This window comes from Columba livia, chromosome 9 (assembly GCF_036013475.1).
Source record: "Columba livia isolate bColLiv1 breed racing homer chromosome 9, bColLiv1.pat.W.v2, whole genome shotgun sequence".
NCBI classification, from domain to species: Eukaryota; Metazoa; Chordata; class Aves; order Columbiformes; family Columbidae; genus Columba; species Columba livia.
Genome location: NC_088610.1, coordinates 23,317,015 through 23,340,660, shown reverse-complemented (window position 1 = coordinate 23,340,660; position 23,646 = coordinate 23,317,015). Strand labels below are relative to the sequence as shown.

General features: G+C 44.0%; 1 protein-coding gene across 2 annotated transcripts in view; it reads left to right on the top strand.

Annotated features, from left to right (window-relative positions):
* The window catches only part of HS6ST1 (heparan sulfate 6-O-sulfotransferase 1), a 176,800-nt gene that overhangs the window by 87,006 nt on the left and 66,148 nt on the right, over positions 1–23,646 (top strand). Inside the window, exon 2 of one of the 2 annotated variants that reach the window (XM_065073192.1) lies at positions 22,099–22,209. The exons of the other annotated variant lie outside the window; for it this stretch is intronic. Coding sequence (XP_064929264.1) covers positions 22,099–22,209 — 111 coding nt within the window. The remainder of the gene's footprint in view (positions 1–22,098; positions 22,210–23,646) is intronic. 2 annotated transcript variants of the gene reach the window in all.

Below are 23,646 nucleotides of genomic sequence, written 5' to 3'. Positions count from 1 at the left end.
GCTGAGTTAGTTAGCATATTGAGCAACACTTTAAAATCTGAGGTGCTTGTGGAACTGCAGATTTGATGAGAATATGTACCTCGAGCGATGGGTGGCACTTGCTCTGTGTGATGGGCAAACACTGGCCGCCCAGTCCTGCCTGGCAGCTCCTGGTGCTGCCTGCTGACACCTCAATGCCCAGAACCTGCCTCTGTTCATTAAGCGATTCTCAGCCAACACCAAAGTACCTTTCAATAGGAGGGTTTTAAAATGGGACTTCACTTACATTGTAGTAGTTTCATAAATGCAGTTGAGAAGAGGCTGAATTTTATCTACCTTATCTGGAAGGTGGGAAGAGGTCAACAGTAAATTTCCTCTACATCTGGGATTTTTGTCTTATATTCCTACAGCTTAAAGACTGGTCTTGTTTTGGCTTCGGTCCAAATTGTTTAGTAGCCTGGCTCTTCTGACTTGGGCTATAATGACCTGGCTACATTTTTAAGCTGCTGCTGTGAGCCTAATTGCAGATTTAGACATGGCTTATGTTTTCATGGCAGTGGTCAGTAAGTCCTATCTGCATGTTGTAAGCCTTTTGTCGTAGTACCTGCTGGGTTTTTTTCTCTTGGTTGTATTGTTCCAACTGTCTCTTACACTTCTTTTCCTACAGAAGCCCAGCCTGTGGTTTATTTTGAGGTGTGTTTTCCTCCTTCGGCATCCACAGTATGGCGAGCTTCTACTTCCAAGTTGTTCACATGCAGATGGCAGCAGAATATTCAGTGAACATTAAATTGGCTAAGAAATATGATTAAGGATCAATTAAGGAGTCAATATTATTTACAAACTCTGGTTACACTTGGCAAACAGTTTCAGACAAAAAAGAAAAGAGGATTTTTTTAATCATTTTCTAAGCATGCGTTACAAAGGTCTGAGATCCAGAAAGGGAAATTGTTTTAGTATGAGCAAAAATGAAACTTCTGCATGGATTGGGTCACTGACTTCCAAAAAAAATGTCTTTTGCATACCTCGAAGTCCAAGTTTTCTTTGAGTTCAGCCTGTTTTCTGCCAACTAAGGCCGCTCTCTGAGCTGAGGCCTGGGATGCCTCAAGGGCTCTGTGTTTCTCAAGGCCCGGGCTGCAGCGCTCGCCAACCCTTTGACTTCTCCAGCTACGTCTCTTGAGATTTTGTGGTTTCTGTGGTTGTGCTGTTGCAATTTGTGCTTGGGCAATGACCTCTAAGCACAGTTCCAGCTCTTGAAGTAACGTCTTTGACCTTCCAGGCAGAGCAACAGATTGAACTTTATAAACTGACCCCTGTTCGTGACTCGGTAATTCTAAACTCTTCTGGGAACCACATCCTGGGATGCCCGTATCTTGTCCAAGAGCTGCTGACCTGTGGCACTCTTTCTAACCACAGTAAGGAGGCAAACTGTATAAAATAAGCCTTGTTTGCATGTGCCAGAGGACACCTGAGATCAAGAGACATAGGGGGTTTCCCAGGCCTGCTTTTGAGCCCGTGGGCGGCTGCTTTGCCCTGTGGCTGTTTTCAGTTCATCTTCTGTCTCGGACATTTGGGTTCTGAGCTCCCAAGACACTGCCCCTCTCCCTCTGCAAGTACATGGTACCTGCCTGCACCCAGTACTGTTGGTGGCCTGGCTGCTGCTGTCACACACAGAGTGACAGTCTGGAAGTCACGAATATCTTTCGTTGCCTTCATGGAGGTCTGGCCCCACACCATGTGCTGGAGACCCCCCCACTACCACCATTCCTGCCTGCAAACTTGCTCTGTTTTGGGACTTGCCCGTGCACTGTGATTCTGAGAGAACCAGCTGGTGGTTTGTAAGCTCATTCTTGAATGAAACGGCCCAAATCGCTTTATTCTCTGATGTGGAGAACAGGAGTATTCTTACCAAAGTGGTTCTCATTAAACTGGTCTGGCATCCAAAGCAAAATGAGCAAAAAACCCCAAACACACACAGATTCCCACTAAAAGTGGGAGTAATCAGTTAAATAGTGAAGTAAACCAAAATTAAATTCATACCTCCAGCAAAACTGACTTTTCATTTTCAGTGTTGTTTGCTAAATACTCACATTTAGACCTTCTTCAGAGGAAGAAAACAAGCACGGCCACCAGTCGGAGAAACTTTTCCATAGTACTGTTTCCTTGCTTGTAAAAAAGAAAGGTGAATTGAAAGCGGGTGAAGGAGTGGGCAGCACCGAGATGTCTGCATTAGTCGCTTTCTGATTTACCTGTCAGGCTGGTTTCTAGTTGGTTCTTTCTCCCTCCTGTGTCTGTCCTGACAACTTTTCCTTGTCTTTTGGGGGCCCTTACCTTTGCTATAGGATGCCCAGGAGGTAGCACAGTGCTTTGGGGAGCTGGAATAGGGTTTCTAAGAAGCGACTGTAAAACACAACCAGCATTTGTTTGAGGCCGAGATTGGGGGTCTGGAAAACAAACATGCGTAGCTGCTCTTGTGTGTTTGACAAGTTAGATTGGGCAACATCATCCCTTTCGATTGCCCTCTGTTTGCTTCTGGCTGACCTCAAGCCGTGCCCTCTTTTAAGACAGGCCATGATGCCAAATTGAAAACCTGCTGGTTTATAATCACTGGGTGCATTACGGGGAATGCAAGGCAGCACCTTTGTCGTCTGTTCTCGTTTTTCTTCTCTGGCCCAGGGCAGGACCACATCTCTGCTCCTCATCCTCCTCCCGTCCCCGGTGAACACACCTGAGCCATTTGTTCAGAGACTCCCTCTCTGAAATTGCTCTTAGCCCATTAGCACAAATGCCAAATCTCCCAGCCCTCCAGTGTGGTTTTTAATGGAGCCCTCTGAAAGTGAATGCTTTATTCTGGGGGCTCTGCTAGACAATAGGCTCTCTGGATTCTCCTCCAGGGGACAAGCTTGTCAATCAAATTGTCACAGACAATAATTACCCCCTGCTTTATTCGCTCTGTCTGTCTTCAGAGTAGTCAATTAGAGCTATTGATACAGACAAGCTATTCTCACCAAGTTAGTTTTCAGCCTAATTAAAAAGAACCTGTCAGTGCCGTTCCCTTAACCCTCGGGCTCCTAATGGCTTCTCTTTGTGTACAGTGCAGGAACTAAACTCAGCTCAGCCTTGGAGACACAGGGCTTAGTTAAAGTCTGGCCTTTCATCTCAGGGTTTTCCTCAGTTATGGCAAGAGGGCGGGATGGAGGGAGGGTGAAGAGGAGTTTTTAGAAAAGACAGAGTCCTGTCTGCCTGGTTTTGTCCAGTGTTTTTAAAATTCGTCGTGTGGAAAGGGGAGAAATCCTCTGAACCTCAGACTCCTTGAAAGCACTCTGGTGGTAAATGAGTGTTCATTCTCTCTGAGCACAGAGACCTTTAAACAGACAACTAAGGGCCCTCTTCAGGGATGAAAAACAGTGCTTTTCCCTGCCAAAGTGTTTTGTTCTGCTGTGTCTTTTTCTTAGAATGACCAGAACCCACAAAAGGATAGGCCAAAAACCTCATCGTCTTGAGGATGCTGCTGATCTAAAGTGTATTTGAGAAAGTAAATACTTTGATCAGGCTCTTCTTATGATATAAGAAAGAAACTGGCACACTCCACAATTTGAGCTCATTTCAACAAATTGTGTCCTGAGTCATAAAGTAAACTCACTGTCCAAATCTGGGGGTGTGATTCTGCCATGAATTTACACCTTCTGGGATCCAGTGTATGGGGTCTAGTTTTCGAGGAGCCAGTGGGCTGAGTTCTTCAGGCCTCTGCTCCTACAGGACCAACTGGTATCTGTTATAAATCTGCTGCTAGAACTGATTATTCCTTTTCTGAATTAACAGTATATTTTTTCATTTTCTTTTCTCTTCCATGTGTTTGCTGCTTTTGGATCCTCTTGTCTTCTTCTCTTCCTTCATGAACTGTAACATACAGGTAAGTGTAAAATGTGTTTTTTTTTCAAATATACTTTATTAATATTTCTTCTGTGCCTTTCCCCTGATTGTCTGCTATATTGCAAATGACTTTTGAGGAACATGTTGCACAGAGAGAGAAATCGTATTGAGAAAGATCTGGTATGATCCTCAGTGCTCTATAAATACATGTTCCCAAACAATAAGCCATTTCACAAGGAGAAAAGAAACTCCAAGCCCAAGTTTCCTGTTTAACCCAGAAACAGTATAAAGTGAGGCAACACAAGTCTCCTGACAATGTAATTGCTCACCCCTCGCTTTGTGCCAGTGTTGTAATGAAAAGCACTGGCAATCTGTCCCAGTGGGGCAGACCTCCATAGAGGGTCACAAAATAACTTCCAAGTGGAATTTAAAAGGGGAGTGGGATTTAAGAGGTAAGAAAACCCACCTCTTGTTTAATCAGTGTAGCTTTGAGCTCAAAACTCTGTGCACACTTCCACAAAGTGTTTACTGACAAGTTTGCTGTGATATGCAAGTCTGTTGTAATTCAAAACCTGTCCCAAATCATTGCCTCAACCCACCTCTAAATACCAAGTACATAAGAAAGGAATAAGAAACACTTAATTCATGGAGTTTTTTCACTGTTCTTTGAAGATGTGTGGAGAGCCAAAAGGGTCTGTGAGATCTAAAAGTGGAGCTTTCAGAGTTTTGTTGAAGCCTGGGCTATTGCACCTGAGTTCAGTGGCAGGGGCCACATCCCAAGCTTCTCCCATCCTCACTGTGACCTGCCCTTTGTGCCTTTCCAAAGAGCTTTGCGATTGCCCTGAGCTCCCTGTGGTGCCAGTGTCCTTTAGGTGGTGTTACAGGCATCTCCCACACTACTGCAATTTATTTTCATAGCAAAGCGTGGGCAACTGCTGAAAAGTCAGTTTTGTTCTCAACCTTGTGTTTTCTGCATCCTTCCTCCCCTGGATATCTGTGACTCTGGTGGTACAAAGGCAGAGCTGCTGTCTTTGTGCTGCTGCTCACTCACCACTCCTAACTTTGTCTAAGTGGGATTAAATTTTATTTTAAATGTATTTACTTTCAAACGTTTGGTTAACATACTACTGCAAAATGATACAGCAGCCAAAATGCTTAGAAATTCCCATTGTTTGAGAAGCCGTTTTGCTGCATAAGTGAACTACCAAGCAAAGGGTGAGTGCAAGTATAAAAGCGCTCATGTAAACTGCATGTTTTAAAAGCTTGTGTGCATTACAGTTTCAAAATGTGAGATGTAACGAAATACCATCAATATTGCATGTACTACCTATGGAGCATACAAATATCTGAGCTGTAGATCTGAAGCATGTCTATAAAAGCAGAATTTGAAGCAATCTGTCTTTGTAAGCTCCTGTGCACACATGCATATGGAATATGGATACACTTGCACAAGTATTTATTGACCTTAAATTGTGGGATGCTACCTTTTTTTAAAGAAAAATAATGAGAACACTTGTACTGGAGCAAGAGAAAGATCCATCTAGTCTGATAGGCCAGGGAGGAGTAAAACAGGGCAAGCATACGTGATACTTCCCCAGCTTCCCATTATTTTCAGTTTAGGCACTTCCTGAGCGTTGCAGAAGTAGGACATTCAGAGCGAAAATTAAACTTAACAGACAAATATGGGCCAGAATGCAGAGTTGGACGTAAGGGTTTAAACACTGCTGACAACTTATTACTTTCTTCCCCAAGTCCCCCGTTCCTTGAGGTCCCAGCGCCTCACCCCCTGTCTCCCACCCATGTTGGCTTTCTCCCAGAGGGCAGATGAATAATGTGCACCAGTTTACAGGTTGTTTTGATGCAGCACACTTAGAAGTATTTCAGTGTAAGTGATGGTTATCAAATGAAATTGGTGCTGGAAAATCCAAAGCGGTTCTTCTCTATCCAGGGAGGAAGGAGGCTTTTCTTTTGCTCACGTCAAAGGCGCTGCACGGGGCTGTGGGACACGGCGTTGCTTTTCCTTCACCGTGGTTTTTACAGGTTATCTTCCAGTCTTTCCATTATTAGATAAACAGACCCTCTTTCTGGGTCTGTTTAATTACAGTTAGAATCTGAGTCTATGCCTAAGTCCTCACAACTGTGGATGGCTTGTATAGCATTAGAATTAAATCTCCTGGGAGCACCTACCTGTTGTCCTTTCCAGCACACAAGGGATATTTTGAGCCCTAGTTTAATCCTCCAATGCCAGAGATGTTCTCAAGTCCCTCGCCAGCAGGAAGAGCTGGCCTTTGCTCTCCTTGTAGAAAAATAATACTAGGTTATCCCTGTGAAATGACTTATTTCAGAAATAATTTGTTGTCCATCCGAGAGAATGTTCACGTAGGTTACAGAATGTTGTGTTTTGAAACGTAGGTGAAGGCAGGTGATGTGCGCAGGCTGGAGGAGAGCGGCTGAACATGCTCCTGGATTTACAGAGAAAGTGGGAAATTAAATCCCTGGATGTGCCCTGTCTTAAAAGGCTTCTCTCGCATGCCTCTTGTGTACCAGCTTTGTGAGCTTATATGGTAGAACTTTTGTTGTTTTTTTTTCCAAATTCTTGAAAAAGACTGACCAGACTTTCCAATACAGTAGTCGCGGGATGTGTTCTTGAAAAGACAGTGCTCAGTAAAAGCTTCTGCAGAGAAAATTAAGGGCTATTTAGGTACAGGAAAGATCAAGCAGTGGTATTACTAACAGTACCTTTATTCTTCTTCAGAAATGTGTATGCATTTCTACGCACAGAAATTTGGGAAGGTACGCATTTGGAAATAGCAGAGTTCTGGCTTACTTTGGGTGGATATCAGAATAAGGATTCCTAGCTGGAGGCTGGATGGGATGTGAACTCTCGGTTGGCCAGCTGTAGCACATGGAAGATTCCTGGAAATGTTGTCTGCCGTTTTTGGCAAACTGTGCCCTTGGGGCGCTGTCAGCTGGGACCGGGACGTTTAAATACATCAAAGTCCTGTTTAGAAGGAACAGTCCCTATTTATAAGAAACTTTTCCATTAAAAAATCAAACCAGGTTCTATTTTTGCCTCACTAGAAATGCATTGAGTGACAGATAGTTTAATGACCTTGGAACTTCCCCTGTCCTCCTTTTTGGAACACTCTGCGGTCTCCAGTTTCTTAATATATAATACTTTATATCGAAACATATCAAGCAGAAGCAAACTTTCCCTGACTTAGCAATTACAGCAGGATGAAGACAGTGTACATGAATCCTGCAGATTTGACTTAAATTTAGCATAAAAGGTAATTTACCTAAGGTGTTTTCTATCCCATATTTTTATTTAACTCTTCATTTCTTTTGTTATAGGAAATTATAGCTTTACAAATCTAGTAGCTAACATCGAGTCTTAGCTTGCATCACTTAGAGTGGGAGAGTAGCACAGTGTCATCCGTCTTGGTTTAAAGCCTTATCAGAGTCTTTGAAGTGAAATATTAGGCTTGCTGGTTTAGACACTAAACTTTGATATATGTATGTAATTGTGTGTCTGAGCGCTCACATAAATGTTAAATACTCTTGCGGAGCTACTTCACAGCCTTTCATGGGAAAATTCAGCCAGAATTTGTAGTTTACTAAACCTGAATACATCTGAAAGCTCAGCTGAACGTTGCACATATTGTCAAGTGAATTGTGTGGTTGCCTTAAGTTTCTAGAATTGGTATGAGGAGTGAAGGCATAAATCAATTACAGAAGGCCTTGGGTTTTTTTCTGTTTTATTTATTTGAAAGTGGCACATGAATCGCTGCCTGCATTGCAGCTGTTACACGGTTGTGCCAGTAGCAAGTCCTCGTCTTCAAATTTGCTTGGTAGCTCTTAGGTTTTCCTCTTTCCTCTTGCTTGTAGCATGCTGAAAATGAAACGTTTCAGGCTGAGGTATTCCTGCCCAAAGCTGGCTTGTGTGGAAGGGAGGACCGACTTGGTCTATCTGTTTGGGTGCAAGTCTGTGGTGGAAGCGCATTCATGTTCTGTTATGAAAACTGGAAAAAAATATTGCCATTTGTTTTGATAGATTGTCATGCTGTTCAGCCAAATAATACAAATGTCCAACAGAAGATATGTTGTAATAGGTATTTGAGAAAAGCAAGCATGTAATTACATATTGTACCATAACACACACTCAAGTGGGAATGCAGTTAGTGTCATCCTTAGCATAAATATTTTTCTTCTTTGGAATGTTAATTAAAGAACAGTAACGTTTTCTTAATACGTTTTGGTTTATAGCCTTGCACTCAAAGTACGAACATGACTGAAAAAAACTACTTCTGTAAATTGAATTGCCTTATCTTTTACATGAAATGGTCTGAAAATGTATTGGCAGAGTTACTCCTGGTGTTCTTAGTTTCTTGTGGCGTTGTTGCAAACAGATAGAGAGCTGTGATTTTGATCACAATGAGATAAGAATGGGTAAACTGGCTTCACGCTGTTGTATCACCTCTGTATTTTCTGTTCCCTGCTCTTATTCTGGCATTTAACTTGGCTGCAAACTACAGAAATAAAAGACCGCTCAGGAGGGAGGAAGCAGAGGAGCTTGTAAAGCTTGTACACGGTAAGGGGAAAAAAGAAATGGGATGTTGAAAAGAAGCCTGAAAGACAGAGCAGGTTTCCTGGGCAGCCTGTGGAGCCAGATGTTGTGCTACACTGCTCTGGTCCGTTTGTCCTCAGGATGCACGTTGTGGTGGGAGGGCGAGAAGGTGCGAATACCTCTTCAGATTGGCTGGATAACAGACAAACGGCCTGTGGTGCAGGATGATTTTGCTTTTCCTGTACTGTTATGTGACGATATAAGTGCTTTATTAGGTTAAAGATGGAAATCATAATGCTTGGGTAGAAGTTATTTTTATGGGTGCAGCTGATGAACAGTTTTGCCACATCACGTTGTTTCTCAGCTCTTAAAGATACTCTGCTGAATTAAAAATAGGTGGGGATATGGTTTCATCCCTTTCTTTCCCTGCCACTTTTGTCTAGACTCAAAAAATATTTTTTTTTAAATTATTTTTTGAGAGACTTGAGTTGGCCTGAGATCCACGGGGAGAGAGGATTTTAAGAGAAAAGAAAATGAGAACTCTTCAGACTTGCATCAATGAATGGGCCACAGACACTGGTTTGCATTTGTGTGTCTCACAGAAACGTGCAGTTTTTTCCTCATCCTGTGGGTTTTGTGGTCCTGAGGATAATTACGGACGCTGGGAAGTGCCTGGCAGTACACTGGCTGAACCAAGGCATGCACATCTGGCATTGCTTACCTCTTACATCCCTCTGGAATACAGTTTTGCGAGTCACTGTTTCCCAGGCAAAACCACGGCAATTATTCTGGTTTTAAAAAAATTTAAAAAATCATGAACCAGATTCAGAAAAGCCTTTGTGGCTTTCCCTTCCGAATATCAATGGCTGGCAGCATCATACTGAGAACAGGCCATACCAATCCAGCTAGGTTCCCAAGCAAATTTATTACGTGAAAATGTTTATTAATACCAACACACTGCAGTATCGGCAGATGGTCCAGTCAGACAAGCAAAGGAGTGATCCATCTCTTTCTATAAAAATGAAAGGGAATGGAACAGGGAACCAAAATCTACATGCGCTGGGAGTTCAACTGTCCAGAGGGAACAAATGAGCAACATAAGCCATCCGAATAGAACAGTGCACTCAGCATCTTCCCCTTTTCACCAGGATGACTCCCTTGACATCAGCTGGGGTAAACTGTACTAACCTGTAGAAAATCACACCCATTACTTACAGTTCTCAAAGGCTGAAAGTATTCTGATATTGCACCTCTAGCCCTTGTGTTCTTCCTCTGGAGAGTGTGTTTCTGAGCCGATGCTGAACAAGTCAGCACATGGAAGCCCGTTCTGCCCCAGCATATAAGGGTGGAGTGCTGTCAAAAGGTTTGAGCGTTGTCATGCCAAGCACCGACCCACTCTGATTTGTGCACTGATCTGATTTTACCGACATACACCTTTTAAATAATTTTATTTCCCAGTTCCCTGTCAAACCCCTATTTCTTCTCCTATTACTGCCATCATTACCAGCAAAATACAACCAAGCTGCACTGCTGCAATTTTCCCAGGCTCTTACAGCGAGAAGTTGACAGGAATGTGACCCAGTTTGTCCCCCTCCAGCCCCACATATGTTCTTATCTTTTTTTTTTCCTGCTACTGCTCTATAGTCTCTTATGAGTGTTTTCCTACCTTGGGGTGCTGTTTAATCTTTTTAACCTAATATACGTAAGTAATCTGGTCTGGAAAGGATCTTGATTAGCAAATATAAACTGGCAAATATTTGTTTCTAAGGCTGGTGAAACAGATCTCACTAGGGATCCACTGTGGCTGACTGTGCAGTCGAGTCTTTATTACTCACTTTAGATTGATTTTATGATGTTTGGATCTATAGGTAAAGACTGAAAATGTAAAAAATGAGTTAAACCACCCGGTGAGTTACCTCGCTGAATTCTTCTGTGTTGTTGTTCTGTAAAGACTGATAGTTACAAGTTTCTCAAGACGAAAGCAGTATAGACACAGGATGTCTGGTAGCTGCAGAAATCTGTTCACATAATGATTTAATGGTACAATTGACCAACATGAAAATTAATTATTGGACTTGCCTTTTTTCATTTTTCCCTGAAGAGCAGCTTGACTAGTAAAAAATATGGAGGGTGTGTTGATTTTTTAAATGGTCTTTAGGAAAGGTGGAATTTGGCGGCACCACCGGTAAGTCCTGTTTTGCAGGGAGTTTTTTTGTATAGAAGTGTGACTGGCTTGAATGTGGGCGCAGAAACCTGAACCTATTAGACCTGTAGTTTTCTTCTGGTCCTTTCACTGAACCTTCGACCTTCCCGATAAGGTCAAACAGCTTCATGTGTAGGGCCAGTTCAGTTCTTCAAGGGAACTCCTGACTTAAGCCTATTACAGAAATGATCTCCCCAAGTGTAAGCCTCGTCTGTTTCTCTCAGCTGTTACCTGCTGGAGGGTAATAGCAAAGGCAGCTCATGGAATATTTAGTTGGGTTTTGTTGCAAAAAGGCTAAATAAAACTACCTTCATGAAGTATCTGCAGCAGAACTGTCTTTAATTCAAGTCACTTCTAGGAAGATTGTGACATGCCTGCTGAAAGCAGGAGAATATCCCCTCTAAGGCTCTAAATCAGTATGTCTAAAAATGTCTCCAAAAACACAAAGGAGAAAGAGCATGTTACAAAATCGAATCCTGATGGCAAATAACGCAAGACATCCTCCATTGTTTGTAGTGTAAGCCGTAGCTGTTAAAGCTGAGTACAAACTCACAGTTTAATTTCAGATTACATTATCTACTTTGGATTTTAAAATAGGAGTCATGATGCATCAGCACTCCAGAGTCTTTATTGCCGTTAGTAAGGGACAGAAACTGATAATCAGTTCCAAGTATAGTAAGGCAGCTCAAGTTTCTAGGCACAGGTTTCAGCTGGTGGGTTCAAAAGTCACTTAGGTAGGAATACAGCGCACTCGAGAGCAAGTGTTTCACTTTGGGGTGTCTTCAGCCGTACCCTTAAGCTAAGCTTTGAACGGACATGGGCCTCAGTTCCCTGCCCGCACCTTCAACCGTTGCCGTGCTCGGAGTGCCCTGTGCACCCTGCTCCAAAAAGCCAGCTCAGAGTTTCCAAGTAAACTGTTTTAATCTGTTGCTCACAAACCCCTTCTCGCCAGGCCTACGGGAATCCCTGGGTGTTCTCCATCAAAACGTGTAAACCGCGGTGGCCGGTGCCGTTCGTCAAGTGAGAAGATGAGAAACTGCTGTTTATTTGTACCGCAAAATACTGTTCACCTCTCCCAGGCTCTAGCCTAGGCCTTGGTTGTGCAGATGTGGATTCCGTACTTGTTACTGGGGCCAAAAAGGTTAACAAACTGGGGTTTGAAAGTATTAATACTGCGGTACTTCTGCTGTGCCCAGCCAGCGTGAGTTGGCAGCCTTGGTTTTAAGAGTGTGTACTTGGACAGGGAGAAGTGCATGGAATTGCTTCTGGTTCCTTGATTTTTTTTTATTTTTTTTTCTTAATTTTTTTTTAAATCGTATTTGCTTTGTAGCTTTATCTCAGCAACCATTTCCAAGATGGGCTTTTTGCCAGTTTTTCATCCTTGTCAGCTGCATCAATCACACAGCTCGTCTCGGGTCACAGCAGTCAGCAACTCAGCCGGCATTAAAATCCAGAACTTTCTTCGATAAGCACAGTCACCTTTTCGTAAGAGCAGATGGCAGGACTAACCCTGCGTTGGCTGGTAGCGGGGAACGTGCCGTGTCGCCTTCGCAGGCCCTGCGGTGCTCTGGTGTCTGCCTCCCTCGATGTATCCTGCACACTTAGAGGTTTTGTGGTCCCTGGGCAGCCCACTCCAGCCTGCACGAGACAGAAATCAGCTCGTGGGTGCTCAGGAGGGGAAAACAGAAAATGGCAATTAGAAACTCACTGTATCTCTTCATTTGCATTGAGTATTGGAGATGTGGTACCAATTAACAAGTGATTTTCATCGAGCACATTCTTGAGCTTTTTTCCTCAATTCCCCTGCCTATGTGACATGTAACTAAAGCCAAACAGTGCATTAGAGCAATGGATAAGCTGCATGGTACTCTGGTGGGAGGGAAAATGGTGTATTGATCTGCTTATAAACTGCACACAGGGCAAAGTTTTAGTGGTAATAGTATAACTAACAGCACGTAGTAGCAGTCATCTATAAGGAACCAAAATACACAGTGTGAAGGGCCTCGTTATAGAGCTGACGTAGCCCAAAACTCTTCTGATGATAGTGGACCCGATGCACCTGCTGATCTTGGAAACGAAACTGTCTTGGGCTTGTCCAGTACAGGGATGAGAGACTGCTTGGCAATCTGTGATAGCCTGGGCAAAAAGTGCTGAGTCCAGACTGAACTCACATAACCAATTCACCCCATCACCGCTGCTGAGCTTCTAGTTGTGCAAAAGAAGATACCTCCAAGTTCTTTGACCTCTTACTTTGAGAATTTTTTCAATAACTTTCCTTTTGTCAGCTGGTACTTGCATTGCTACCTGAGAGAGATGATGGAATTTGCTCCATAATGATACGCTTTCTGCGCAGTATTCCCAGCGTTATGCTCAGATTAACAGTCATAAGCACAGCCCAGACAAGAGGCGGTTCTGGTGGCTGGGTGCAGCCTCCAGTGCAAACAAACAGGAAAACAAACCAGAGGCAGGAGAAGAAATCAAGAGCTGGAGATGCTGAGGGAGTGTGCTTTGCGTGGAGCGGGTCAGGAAGGGCCTTGGGAATATCAGGTCTTTGGATTCTGGCTTCCAGGAAAGTAATAAACCATTAGAGCCGGCTGTTACAGCTCCTGACGGGCTGTTAGGACTCCAGTTGTACATCTTCATTTCAAGTTCAGCAGGCAAATAGCTGGCTCTTTTACAGCGTTGGAAGTAGGAGACTGCTGGAACGTGCAGTTATTTGCTCAAGGTGACAGACATGCTGGGGTCCTGGAGGAGAGTTGTAGTTTAAAACTGGCAGCCAGAGACCTGTTTGTGTTACGTAGAGGCATCTGCCCGCGGTGACGATACCAGGAAAAACTGTGTGAGGGTTTGGCGTGGTGCCTGTCCTCTCTGCCAACCCGTCTCTCCATGATGCTGCTGGTGTGGCGTCCTGTGGCTGTTCCAAACAGGAACGCTAACTGGTGCTCTTGATCTTGACTACATGAGATGGTGGAGGCAGGTGCGTCCTTTGCTATTCTCCCTAATAGTTAAAACCGTTCAGGACGGGGTTGCTGAAGTTTTACCCACATCTGCTGAGGCAGAAGTACAGCTCAGTCTCTGGTACTCTTTGACCAGTGCCAGTTGTGCAGCTGGGTTCTGAGACAGCTTTTCTCTTTACAATTTCTCTCCAAATTGCAAATATGAAATATGGAACATGCTGCAGGAGTATCTGTGAGGGGAACTACTGAATTTCTGGCAACCTTGCAGTCTGGTTTGAGAACTCAGTTTAACTTTAGATAAGGTCTGATCCAGGGAGAGGAACTAGTCTCGTTTTTCCCAGATGTTTGTTGTGTCTGTACTAGCTGAACCATCTCACCTTTTTCTTCTATGAGTTGTTTTAAGTTATCACAGAGTGCTGCAGCTGCCCTTTTGCTTTTCTGTTTCTATTAATATATCCCCAAATATTCTGTTCTCCTGCTCTTTGAAACTACCTAAGGATGGTTAAATATCTAAAATCTAGAAGACATAACTTTTTTAAAGCACTGGAAGCCCAGGTACATCCCCCTCCTTCCTCTTCTACCCCATCTCTCCCTCTTTTGCTGTGCTTCACCCATTGTTTAGTCCTTTCCTTTTGATTGTCAGGTAGTAAATTCACCATGAAGAGTGTCTGGGATGCACAGAATCCCCCATTTTCATGGTGGGGACCTCAGTTAGGGAGGGGGAGTCAACACATCCCCTCACCCCCTTCTGCCAGGAGCCTAAGCAAAAATATTTACCTTTCTTTTTGTTACAAGGATGCTTATTTCTGTATAAATGTGATAGTTTGCTGTGCCCTGCTCTGTGCATGCTCCTGCTGCCCTGGCTCTGGACCCGCAGGTGGATGCCGGGAGGGGAAAAGAGCGGCGATGTGTGGCAGGTATCGCGTGGTCTTTTCAGATCTGTGCTGACTCGTCCTGAATAAATGCCTGTTGTTACTAATGTTTGTGAAAATGAGAAGGAAAATATAGGGAAATATGTATGTGGTTTGGATTGTAAATGATGGGACTGTAATTCTTAAGTCCTTAAAACAGTCTGTTAGAACAAGATTAAGGAGCTACTGGAGGTTTATAAAGTCTTGCTTGATGCATTGCCACTTAGAAATGTTGCATGCTGTCTCATAAGACACTTTCTTGGTGGTTATAGCATGAAGTGTGGGCCCGTGCAAAGACTGAGAGATCATACGTGTGCTTTCCCAAGTGTCATTTATTTGGGATACTCTAAAACATTGTGATTTATCTTGATTTCACCTGATTTTATTGGATTGAGAAGAGCTGTTAGTTCCTCATTTAGACAGCCACAAAACATTTAAACTCATTAATCGATAATTATCTAACAAGCAACAGGAATAGACCTCTCGCTGGGATCAAGCCTGAAAAGGCCATGTGAACCTTTACAGATGTTAGGACATTTAATGAGCTAACGATGGATTTGAGTGGCTGCATGTTCAGTGGGAACTCTTCTAATTGATGGGCAATTGCATTTTTCTGCTCAATCCGGGAAGAGGTAATGAGACCGAGACAGTGTTCAGAGCAGCCCATAGAGAGAGAACCTCTCTTCAGAAGCTGTTCCTTCTTTCTCCATCACGGGGCTGGACTGAACAGTGCCTCCCATTTGAAAGGGTTAACATCTGAAATACATTATTTAGAGTTCCTGTAATTTTATTTATGAGGAAATTGGGGGTTTAGACAGCAAAATATTACATTTCAGTGTCAACTTGAATCCATTCTCTGGCCTAAAACCCCCCAGAAATGCTTGCTGCCAGGGTGGGGAACGGGAAGTATGATTGTAATTAGCGTGGGACAAGGCAGCGCAGCAGACGGATTCAGTGCTTGCCCAGATGTTCTCATCGGGAAAGCAGGCTTGATGTCCTGACAGCAGTCCTTCCATGCCTCATTTGTTTGCCTTTGGTACTGCCATGGTACAGTCACGATGTGTGTCTGAACGTTGAGCACTAATTCTGTCAATGTAACGCGTCAAAGACACAGAACTCTACCCAAAGGCAAAATTGGTTGAGGTGGTTCATTTTAAAGGAGTTTTTCCTAACTTTCCAAACACAAGTTCTGAGTCCTGAGTGAAAGCTGGAATTGGTACTGAGGTCAACCTAAGAATTGCTACGAAAGCTACCCTGGAAGTGCTTTTTTCAGGGGAAAAAACCACCATACTGACAAAGTGCTTTTGCTATGGAATCAGCTGTACTGGCAAAGCTGTTCTTTGTGCTGTTTTAGTAACACCTCTCCCTGGAGTGCACACATGAAAGAAGCTTTCCAGCCAAAAGCATGTGCTGCCAGTATAAACATCTCTGCACAGAGGGGCTTCTGCTGGCACAGCACTGTCCCGCCAAGAGCCACCTCTTCTCACCCTTCACGGAGAGCGCCGCGACAGCAGAAGCCTATGGGATATATGCATTATATATACACATGGCCTTACTTCAGCTGAGCACATTTATTCATCCACTTCTGTAGAAGTCCTTGTGATGTTGAGTGTGCTGTGGCACGGTGCTGTTCGTGAGCCCCAGCCTCTCAATGTCAGCCTGTCTGGTAATCCTTGCTAAACCTCTTAAACCCAGCCTCTTAATACACGTCCCACCTGCTTCACTCTGCAGTGCATGTTGTTAGGGATAATGTAAGAGTACATAGGTAGGCAGATGAAATTTTCACAAGTGTCAGAGTGAACTTAGTGACCTTAAGAGTCTTGTTCTTTGCAGCTCTTCCTCATTCAAGGTCTACAGTCTTGTATTTATATTGATTGATGACTTGCGTAGGTGGGTAATCCTCATTACATCGTTTGCAGTGAGCCAAATTGTCATTGATATGAATCAACATCCCACAGAAAATTTCGGTGAAAGAAGCTCCTTTATACCATAGTGAGGTTTTGGTGCTTTAGGCCTGGGCTCATCAGGGAAAAGGTTTGTATGGAGAGTTTGAACCCCTGAACTCTGTTCAGAGAGTCTGCCATGCTGCCACGTTTGAGAAGCTGCAGCCTCAGACGGCTTGCCCTCTTGCAGCATAAGTATATACCAAATTCTTTCAAAGCAGTTACGGGTCTCTCCATTTTTTGTCAGTCTCGTTCTGTGTGCAAGAAATGTTATAGACGGGTTTATTTTTAGAAGAATATCTTTTTGCTCATAATTGTCCTGAGTACAGAGAGGTTTTAGGATTTAAGCAGCAGGTCTGTGAGAAAATCCAGTGCATTTTCAGCAGGATTTCTTCCGTGCATCGAACAGCATTGTGGGTCCATCTGGAGAAAGCTATACTATTTTATGCCCAAACTGAGTTGTTCTCTCTGATCCGAGTATTACATTTTTTGTTTGTGTAGAGAAATACGCTGTGCTGGGGTTTCTGTGAATGTCGTGTCTTGCTGGTGTCATGGGGAGTTCATCAAAACCGTAGTGCTGAGCAAGGAGAGAAATCCAATCTGGGATTTACCGAGGACTTGTCAGCGTCACGGGTGCTTTGTGTGGGAGATGGATGGCTCCGTTTCTTCTCCTACGTGGAGTGACTTGTTAGCTGAAGTAAATCCTGAGGTTAGGTTTTGAGCACCATTTCTGCTCCACTGTGCTCCCCGACTTTGGAATGGACTCTCTGATGTTTAATTAGAAAAGCTGTTACTATATTTAATTCCGTGCCAGAGTCAGCTCAAGGCCACTGTCGCTTACCAGGGCATGGAGCCAGAGGCCTGAGTGGGTGTGAGGGAGGGAGGATCGGAGGTGGTGGTCAGGTGTTGGCTGAAGTTGGCTCCCCAGCTTTCAGAATTAAATGGATCTGCCATCAGTGTAACAACTCAAAGGACTTTCGTGCCTCAGAGAAAGGCCTTTTCCTTCACAGCTTTCCACCGCTGCAAGAAATAAGGCTTTTTAGCACATAGTGGAGCTTTTGCCCTTGAAGGATCTGATGCCTTTGTGCTCAAGCCCTCCCAGCCTCCCTCCATTCAGGCTGAAGTCATTCTGATCAGAGAGGAAATCTTCAAAAACCGGGCTGTGACTTTCATTCCCTGCTCTGCTCCTGATCTGCCGTATCTTTCAGCAAGTCACTTCACATCCTTAAGTTGCTGTTTTCCTTCCCATCTTCTTCCTGCTTTATCTTTTTAGGAACCTAAGACTGGAGATTATCTTTTCAGCTGTAGGTGCAGGCAGTCATATACTAAATATTTATTAGAGGAGACTCTATAAAGCACCTGTTTCAGATGTACACATCTGTGGGTTGCCAAATGCTTTCCCTGAGGGACAAACCCCAAAACTGCGGGCATCACCAGTGGTTTAAGTCCTTGAAAAATTGTGCAGCAAAGCCCCAGGTCACTGAAAAGGGAGCTGTGCCTGTGCTGCCGAGAGGGACAGAACAAAGGAGAGAGCCTGGTCTCGGCCATGGAGGAAGCTTTGTCCCTGTCCCCATCAGGGACCTGTGGCGTGCGTATTATGTATTCTGTTTGTGGCAGGGCTTGTGTCTGTCTTGGTGCTGTCCTGCTACCAATAAATATTAATAGCTGTAGGTAAAGGTTACTCAGGGCTTCTTTCATGCTGAAGGTTGTATCTGTCTTTCAGAGGCGCTGAGTGCAAACCAGCAGCTCTCACTAGTTCTGTGTGTTCAGTGTGTGTTCTCCAACTGGCACTGAGAGAGAGGAAGAAGTAAAATAAGTGAATAATTCTCAAGAAAATGCACTTTTTCATCTTTCTTCCCTGATCCTCAACCTTCTGTACAGCATGAAGTGAGGGAATAAAAGCAGAGGAATTGAATTTTGGAGATGATCGAATGCATTGCAGATTCTAACATGGCACTTCAGTAAGCAGTGAGGGGCTGTCCCAAGGCAGCTGACACGCTGACGGCTCAGTATGAAATGCAAGGGAGAGCTTCTACATAAACAATATGTGAAAAGAGCTCCTCCAGCCCAGTTTTTATTCAGCAGGAGGATGGATGCGAAGGAGTGGGGGGAAGGGCCCATTTCCAAGCTAAGCGGTGGTGAAAATACGCTCATTCAAAGGTGAAGAATTTTTAATTGGAGGAGAGGGAGGCTGAGAGCGGGCGGGACAGGAACGGGGGAGAGAGCAGAGCAACGGAATGACAATTCCTAAAGATGCATTAAACTGTGGGGAGCCTAAAGGAGGCTTAGAGATGAGCCTAAGTAACTGGGACAAAGTCTGCTCAGAAGCCACAGATGGGCCTTGGCTTTCACTATTATCTCCTCGCGCTCACAAAGGCGAGGAGAGGGAGGGATGGGGGCAAGGGGAAGGTGCTTCCTCGCCTCCCTCTCCCTCGCATTTGCATCCAGAGACAAGTATTGTTCGCTCCCGCTTGCACGGAGACGGGCAGCAGGGCTGGAGGGTGGGAGAAAGCAGCAGCTCCGGGTGGCTGAGAGGATCAGACAGCCCCAGATTCTTCCATCCTGCTTCTGCCAGGCAGGGTGTTAATGTGGCGTGAAAGCAGTTTAAAGGCCTGGGCCCCTCTCTCGGTCAGCGGGGTGTCCTGCGCAGCAAAGTCCCCAGTGGGTGGCTGTCAGTGGCAGTCCGGTCGGTTAGGCAGAAATTTATTAGTATTATATTTTTCCCCCCATTTTTTTTGTTAGAGCAGTGGGGAGAAAGTGACAGCTATATTAGGGGCTGAAATGCCTCCAAAGGGGATCAGAAGACATCTGCGGAGAAGGCTTCTGACAAAAACCCCTTTCAGTACGCCTTAGCAGCGGCTTCCAAAGACATCATGGAAAATAAAAGAAGGGAAGGTTTTCCACTTCTGGAGGGCTAAGGCTCCTGCCTTTTAATTTCTCTTTTTATTTCTCTGTTTCTTTATTCCTTTCCAGCCTTTCACAACATAGACATCCTTCCCATTAGCGCCCAAGAGAAGAATAACTGCTCCGCTCACTTGCTCCTCTCTTGCTCTTTGTCTGCTTCCCAAGTAACGAAAAGTGGAGGCTTTGAGGAAAAAGGTTGTCTCAGAGTCACGTCTTGAAGGCAAGTCCTCCCGCAAGGCAGCGCTGAGTTCCTCTGCCACCGGCGCTATCAGGCATGCCAGAAACATTTTAAGCAGTCAAAATGGCTTTGTACTTTTTAATCTCTCTGTCCCTAACCATCCTTCCCCCTCTCCCATCCCATCCTGTTCAGCCGTGGAGCTCGGGAGAGAGGGAAAAACCCAGCAATCACTTTTATCATTAACCCATTCAGCTGCAAATCCCCCTCCCCAAAGAAAATTCACACAGAGATTTGCATATGCAATCAACTGTATTCTTTATTTCCATAGGGCCTTCCTTATTAACCACCTCTCTCAAAGGAACTCTTCAGGAAATAAAATTGGTTAGAGATTAAATAGAAGAAGCCAACCTTGCATGTTAAAACCCTGCATTTTTTTCGTGCGGGAGGCCTTATCGCTGGCGCTGTGGCTTGTCACAGCCGCTGGCCCACTGCGGCGGGGCCGTGGGCACAGCAGGTCGGGTTTGTGCCCAGGAGCTGTGGGCAGCCACCATCTATTCCTGAACTTAATCCTTCATTACCTTAGCAGCTTTTACTGGCTAGGATGCTGATTTTTTTATATATATTTTTTCAGACTTTGAATCACTGTAGAGCATAAAATACAACCCTTTTGTTTTTATTGATGTTTCGGAAGGTTTCACTCACACCTGCCCAGGTTCTGCGTTTCGGTTCATTCCCCGTCTTGTGCGAGTGGCCCCAGAGTGGCGGCTGGAGGAGCAGCGGGACCTGAATGGAAGGGATAGCATTTGAAATAAAAGAATGAAAATTAATATAACACTTTCTTATCTATATAATAGATATAATACATAAAGGAAGGTGTAACATATATAACACCTTTCCTTCTGATTGCAAATACACCATTGTTGAGCATCAAATGAAATTAATCAAAAAAGCGTTTTCATATTCATTAATCCTGTATGTCGTCGTTCTGGGCGTGCTACTTCATTTCCTGACATCCTGGTTTAAATCTGTGATTGTTAAACTCAGCATTTAAAGCTGTAAGTGAAAATGTGTAATATAGGAATTCACAGCCGGGGGCTCGTGTGTCGGTTACGGCTGGGCCGACGCTGTGTGCTTTACTGCGTACCAGCACAAAAGACCCCTTTTCCCATAAAGAGTCGGGAAAGTGGAAGAAATTACTTTTCAGATTTTACCATCTGTAAACAGTAGTAACAAATACTGTCATTAGGTTAAAAAAAACCAAGCAGGTAATTTTGAGTCGTCTCATTTACTGTAAGAAAGAAATTTCAAAGTGCTTGCCAGGGGGTTACTGAAAAACGTTGGTATTGTTAAATAATTTCCCATTTGAGCTGCAAAACAAAACTCAAATGGATGTCATTTTGTGCATAAGCAGTATCCAGAGACATCTCGATCCTTCCTGATAGTTTGTTTTCTGCTGTGATGACAAGAAGAAATTTTTCACTAACGTTTGTTCACTCTTATTTATAAATATAGAATAAATCTACATTATAGTAACAGCAGTGCTCCCCAAGGCAAATTGTTCACAGTCCAGAAGGTGCTGGAGTTTTCTGGTGAATATCGTGTGTCTGTGTCTGTGGACCTCAGTTATGGTTTAATAATTGAAAACTTGTAAGACCACAAAGGTCTTTGGAAAATTTACAGATCTGAGGGAAAGCGAAGTTAAGGGTGGATGGAAAAAGACATTGAGAGCTGGTCTACTTGGCATGAGGCCAGTTTCCTTTTGCTAACACATTCGCTCACCTGGTTCTTTGTAATCCCTATCTAAGAATAAACTGACGCTGCAGCTGGAGCCAGTAGGGAGGTGTCACCACCTCATTTCTGCTGTTTACGGTGAAACTTAAATAGCTCACGGGTTTGAGTTACTTAATGAAAGCATCAGACTGGAGATGTAGCTTTTAGATAAACTATATACCTGCCTGTATCAGACAGCGATGAAAGTTGAAATGTTGCTTGGTTTAAAGGGTGTTGTTTGCATTTTAATTTAATGGCGGAAATTATGAAAATCCTAATTCAACTGACATAGTGAAAATGGAATCAGGAGGGATATATGGTCCAGCTATTCCCTGGTTTTGTCAATGTATTGATGCTTTAGTTACCTTTAAAACCCCTCACTGTCCCTTCTCACAGAGGCTTCTGGTTCTTGGCTTGCCCTTTGGCTGATCAGGATCCTGCTCCTACACTACGCGGGTTGGGTTTGCGTTGCCCTGAGCTTGTGGTGCTGTTCATGATGGATTTCGAGGTCCCCAAACGTGCTTGGGGGCAGCACTCATTGGGGCAGAGCGATTAGGGGAAGCAGTTAATGTCTGAAAGAAGATATTTAGACACAGCTGCTTTTGTTGGAGTTGTAAAACTGGAGCTGCACCCAGCAAACGGAAAGCTTAGCAACCTGTGTGTGTCAGCAGAATCTTTGTTCAGAAGTGTAAATTCCTGGGAACAAAAATAATGAGTATTCTGTTTCCACTGTTTTCTCTCCCAGCAATTGAGTAACCCGTGCCTAAGGGTCAGAACCACAAGAATGGTGTCCCTGCCCTGGTTTTCTCTTTGCAGCCCTCAAATGCAGGCAGTCCTGGCCCAGAAATTCAAACCACATAGAGGGAATACAACCACAAGGAAGAAATCTTTGACTTTGAAAACAGAAGAACGAAGAGAAGAAACCCGGTGAGTCCTGCTGCACACATACAGCCTCACTCCTGCATGATTCATTCCTCATTAAAAAGACAGTGATCAAGAAGGATTTTGTAACAAATGTGGGAATTGCGTGCGACTCCCCTGCCACCTGCCACTCTCACAGCCGCTGCCGCTCTTTTGGAGGTCAAGGAGCGAACAAATAAAGAGCGCAAACCACCTTCCCCTGGTGAGAGGCCATCTCTAATGTTGCAGCATCAGTAGTGACAGTGGTAATGTTATAGCCGTGATGATCAAAAGGTTTAAGAGAAAAAAGAAGCGTAGGGGCAGTTAGTGCGTTTTGTTGGTCTAACTAATATAGCTGGAAAAAATGGCCAGGCTTTCACCCACTCAAAAGTGGGGAAACAATGCTGTGCTGCTGTTGTCTTTGCTGTACCTGTTCCTGCATGAGGGGAGCACAGATTTTGCGGCTGTCAGTCAGGGACTGTGGATGCGTCCCTCAGAACCCCCTGCTTTAAAAGTCACTGGAAAGCCCGCACGCCAGCTGACGTGTACTTGCACGTGTTCTCCCAGGAGTGTGATAAGCAGCCTTGGGGCTGGTTCTGCTCCAGGAAGGATATCATCAAAAGAGGAGAGGGAGGCAAAATTGTGAAAAATCATATGCATATGCACCGACTTCACAGCAGTAAAACCCCAATGTCACTATTTTGGTACCATGTATTTGGTTCTTCTGTGTAATATTTGCCATTTCTTACAATTAGGAAACACAAGCTTCACCCTTGTTTTAATACCATCCAAGAGATAATCATTGTGCTTGTTGAGAAGGGGTAGGAAGGGCGAGAAGTAGGGAATTGCCATGAGGATTGCTATAAATAGAACTTTGCTATAGCAATGCTTTTAGTGGAGAGTGTTCTTGCAGACAGGCTTGTAACGAAGAGGGAGCAGATTTATTGTGCAGGACTGTCAGCCTTTCTCTGAAAGATTTGTTGATGCTGTGCCAGTATGTTCAGTTTAATTCTCTTGTGCTTCTGCCTAAGATTCCCCCCTCTTGCTTTTTGCCTAAGATTTGCTGTATTCATAAATCATTCTTTCCATTGCAGTGCAAGGAGCAGCACTGTTTATTGGAGAAGGATTCTGCAGTTTAATTTAGGAGAATGGTTCACCTACCTCACAGGGATGCTTTCTTGCTTTGAACTCTTGAAGCTGATGTGAACTAGTCTTGGCGTATTCCTTGCTAGCACGTGCTTTGTGGAAGTGGAGATGGAGGAACGTTTCTCTGTAATCTGAACTGAGACAAAGAAACAAAAGAAAATATTCTTGTATTTGAGTTTTGATCTAATTGTGTCGTGTAGCTAAGATTGAAACAATAATGAGTCCTACATTATTGTCTATAATTTCGGACTATCGCGTGAGAGCTTTCTTTGCCACCTCCTTTCCCCCCCAAACAATCATGGTTTATTTCTATGGGCA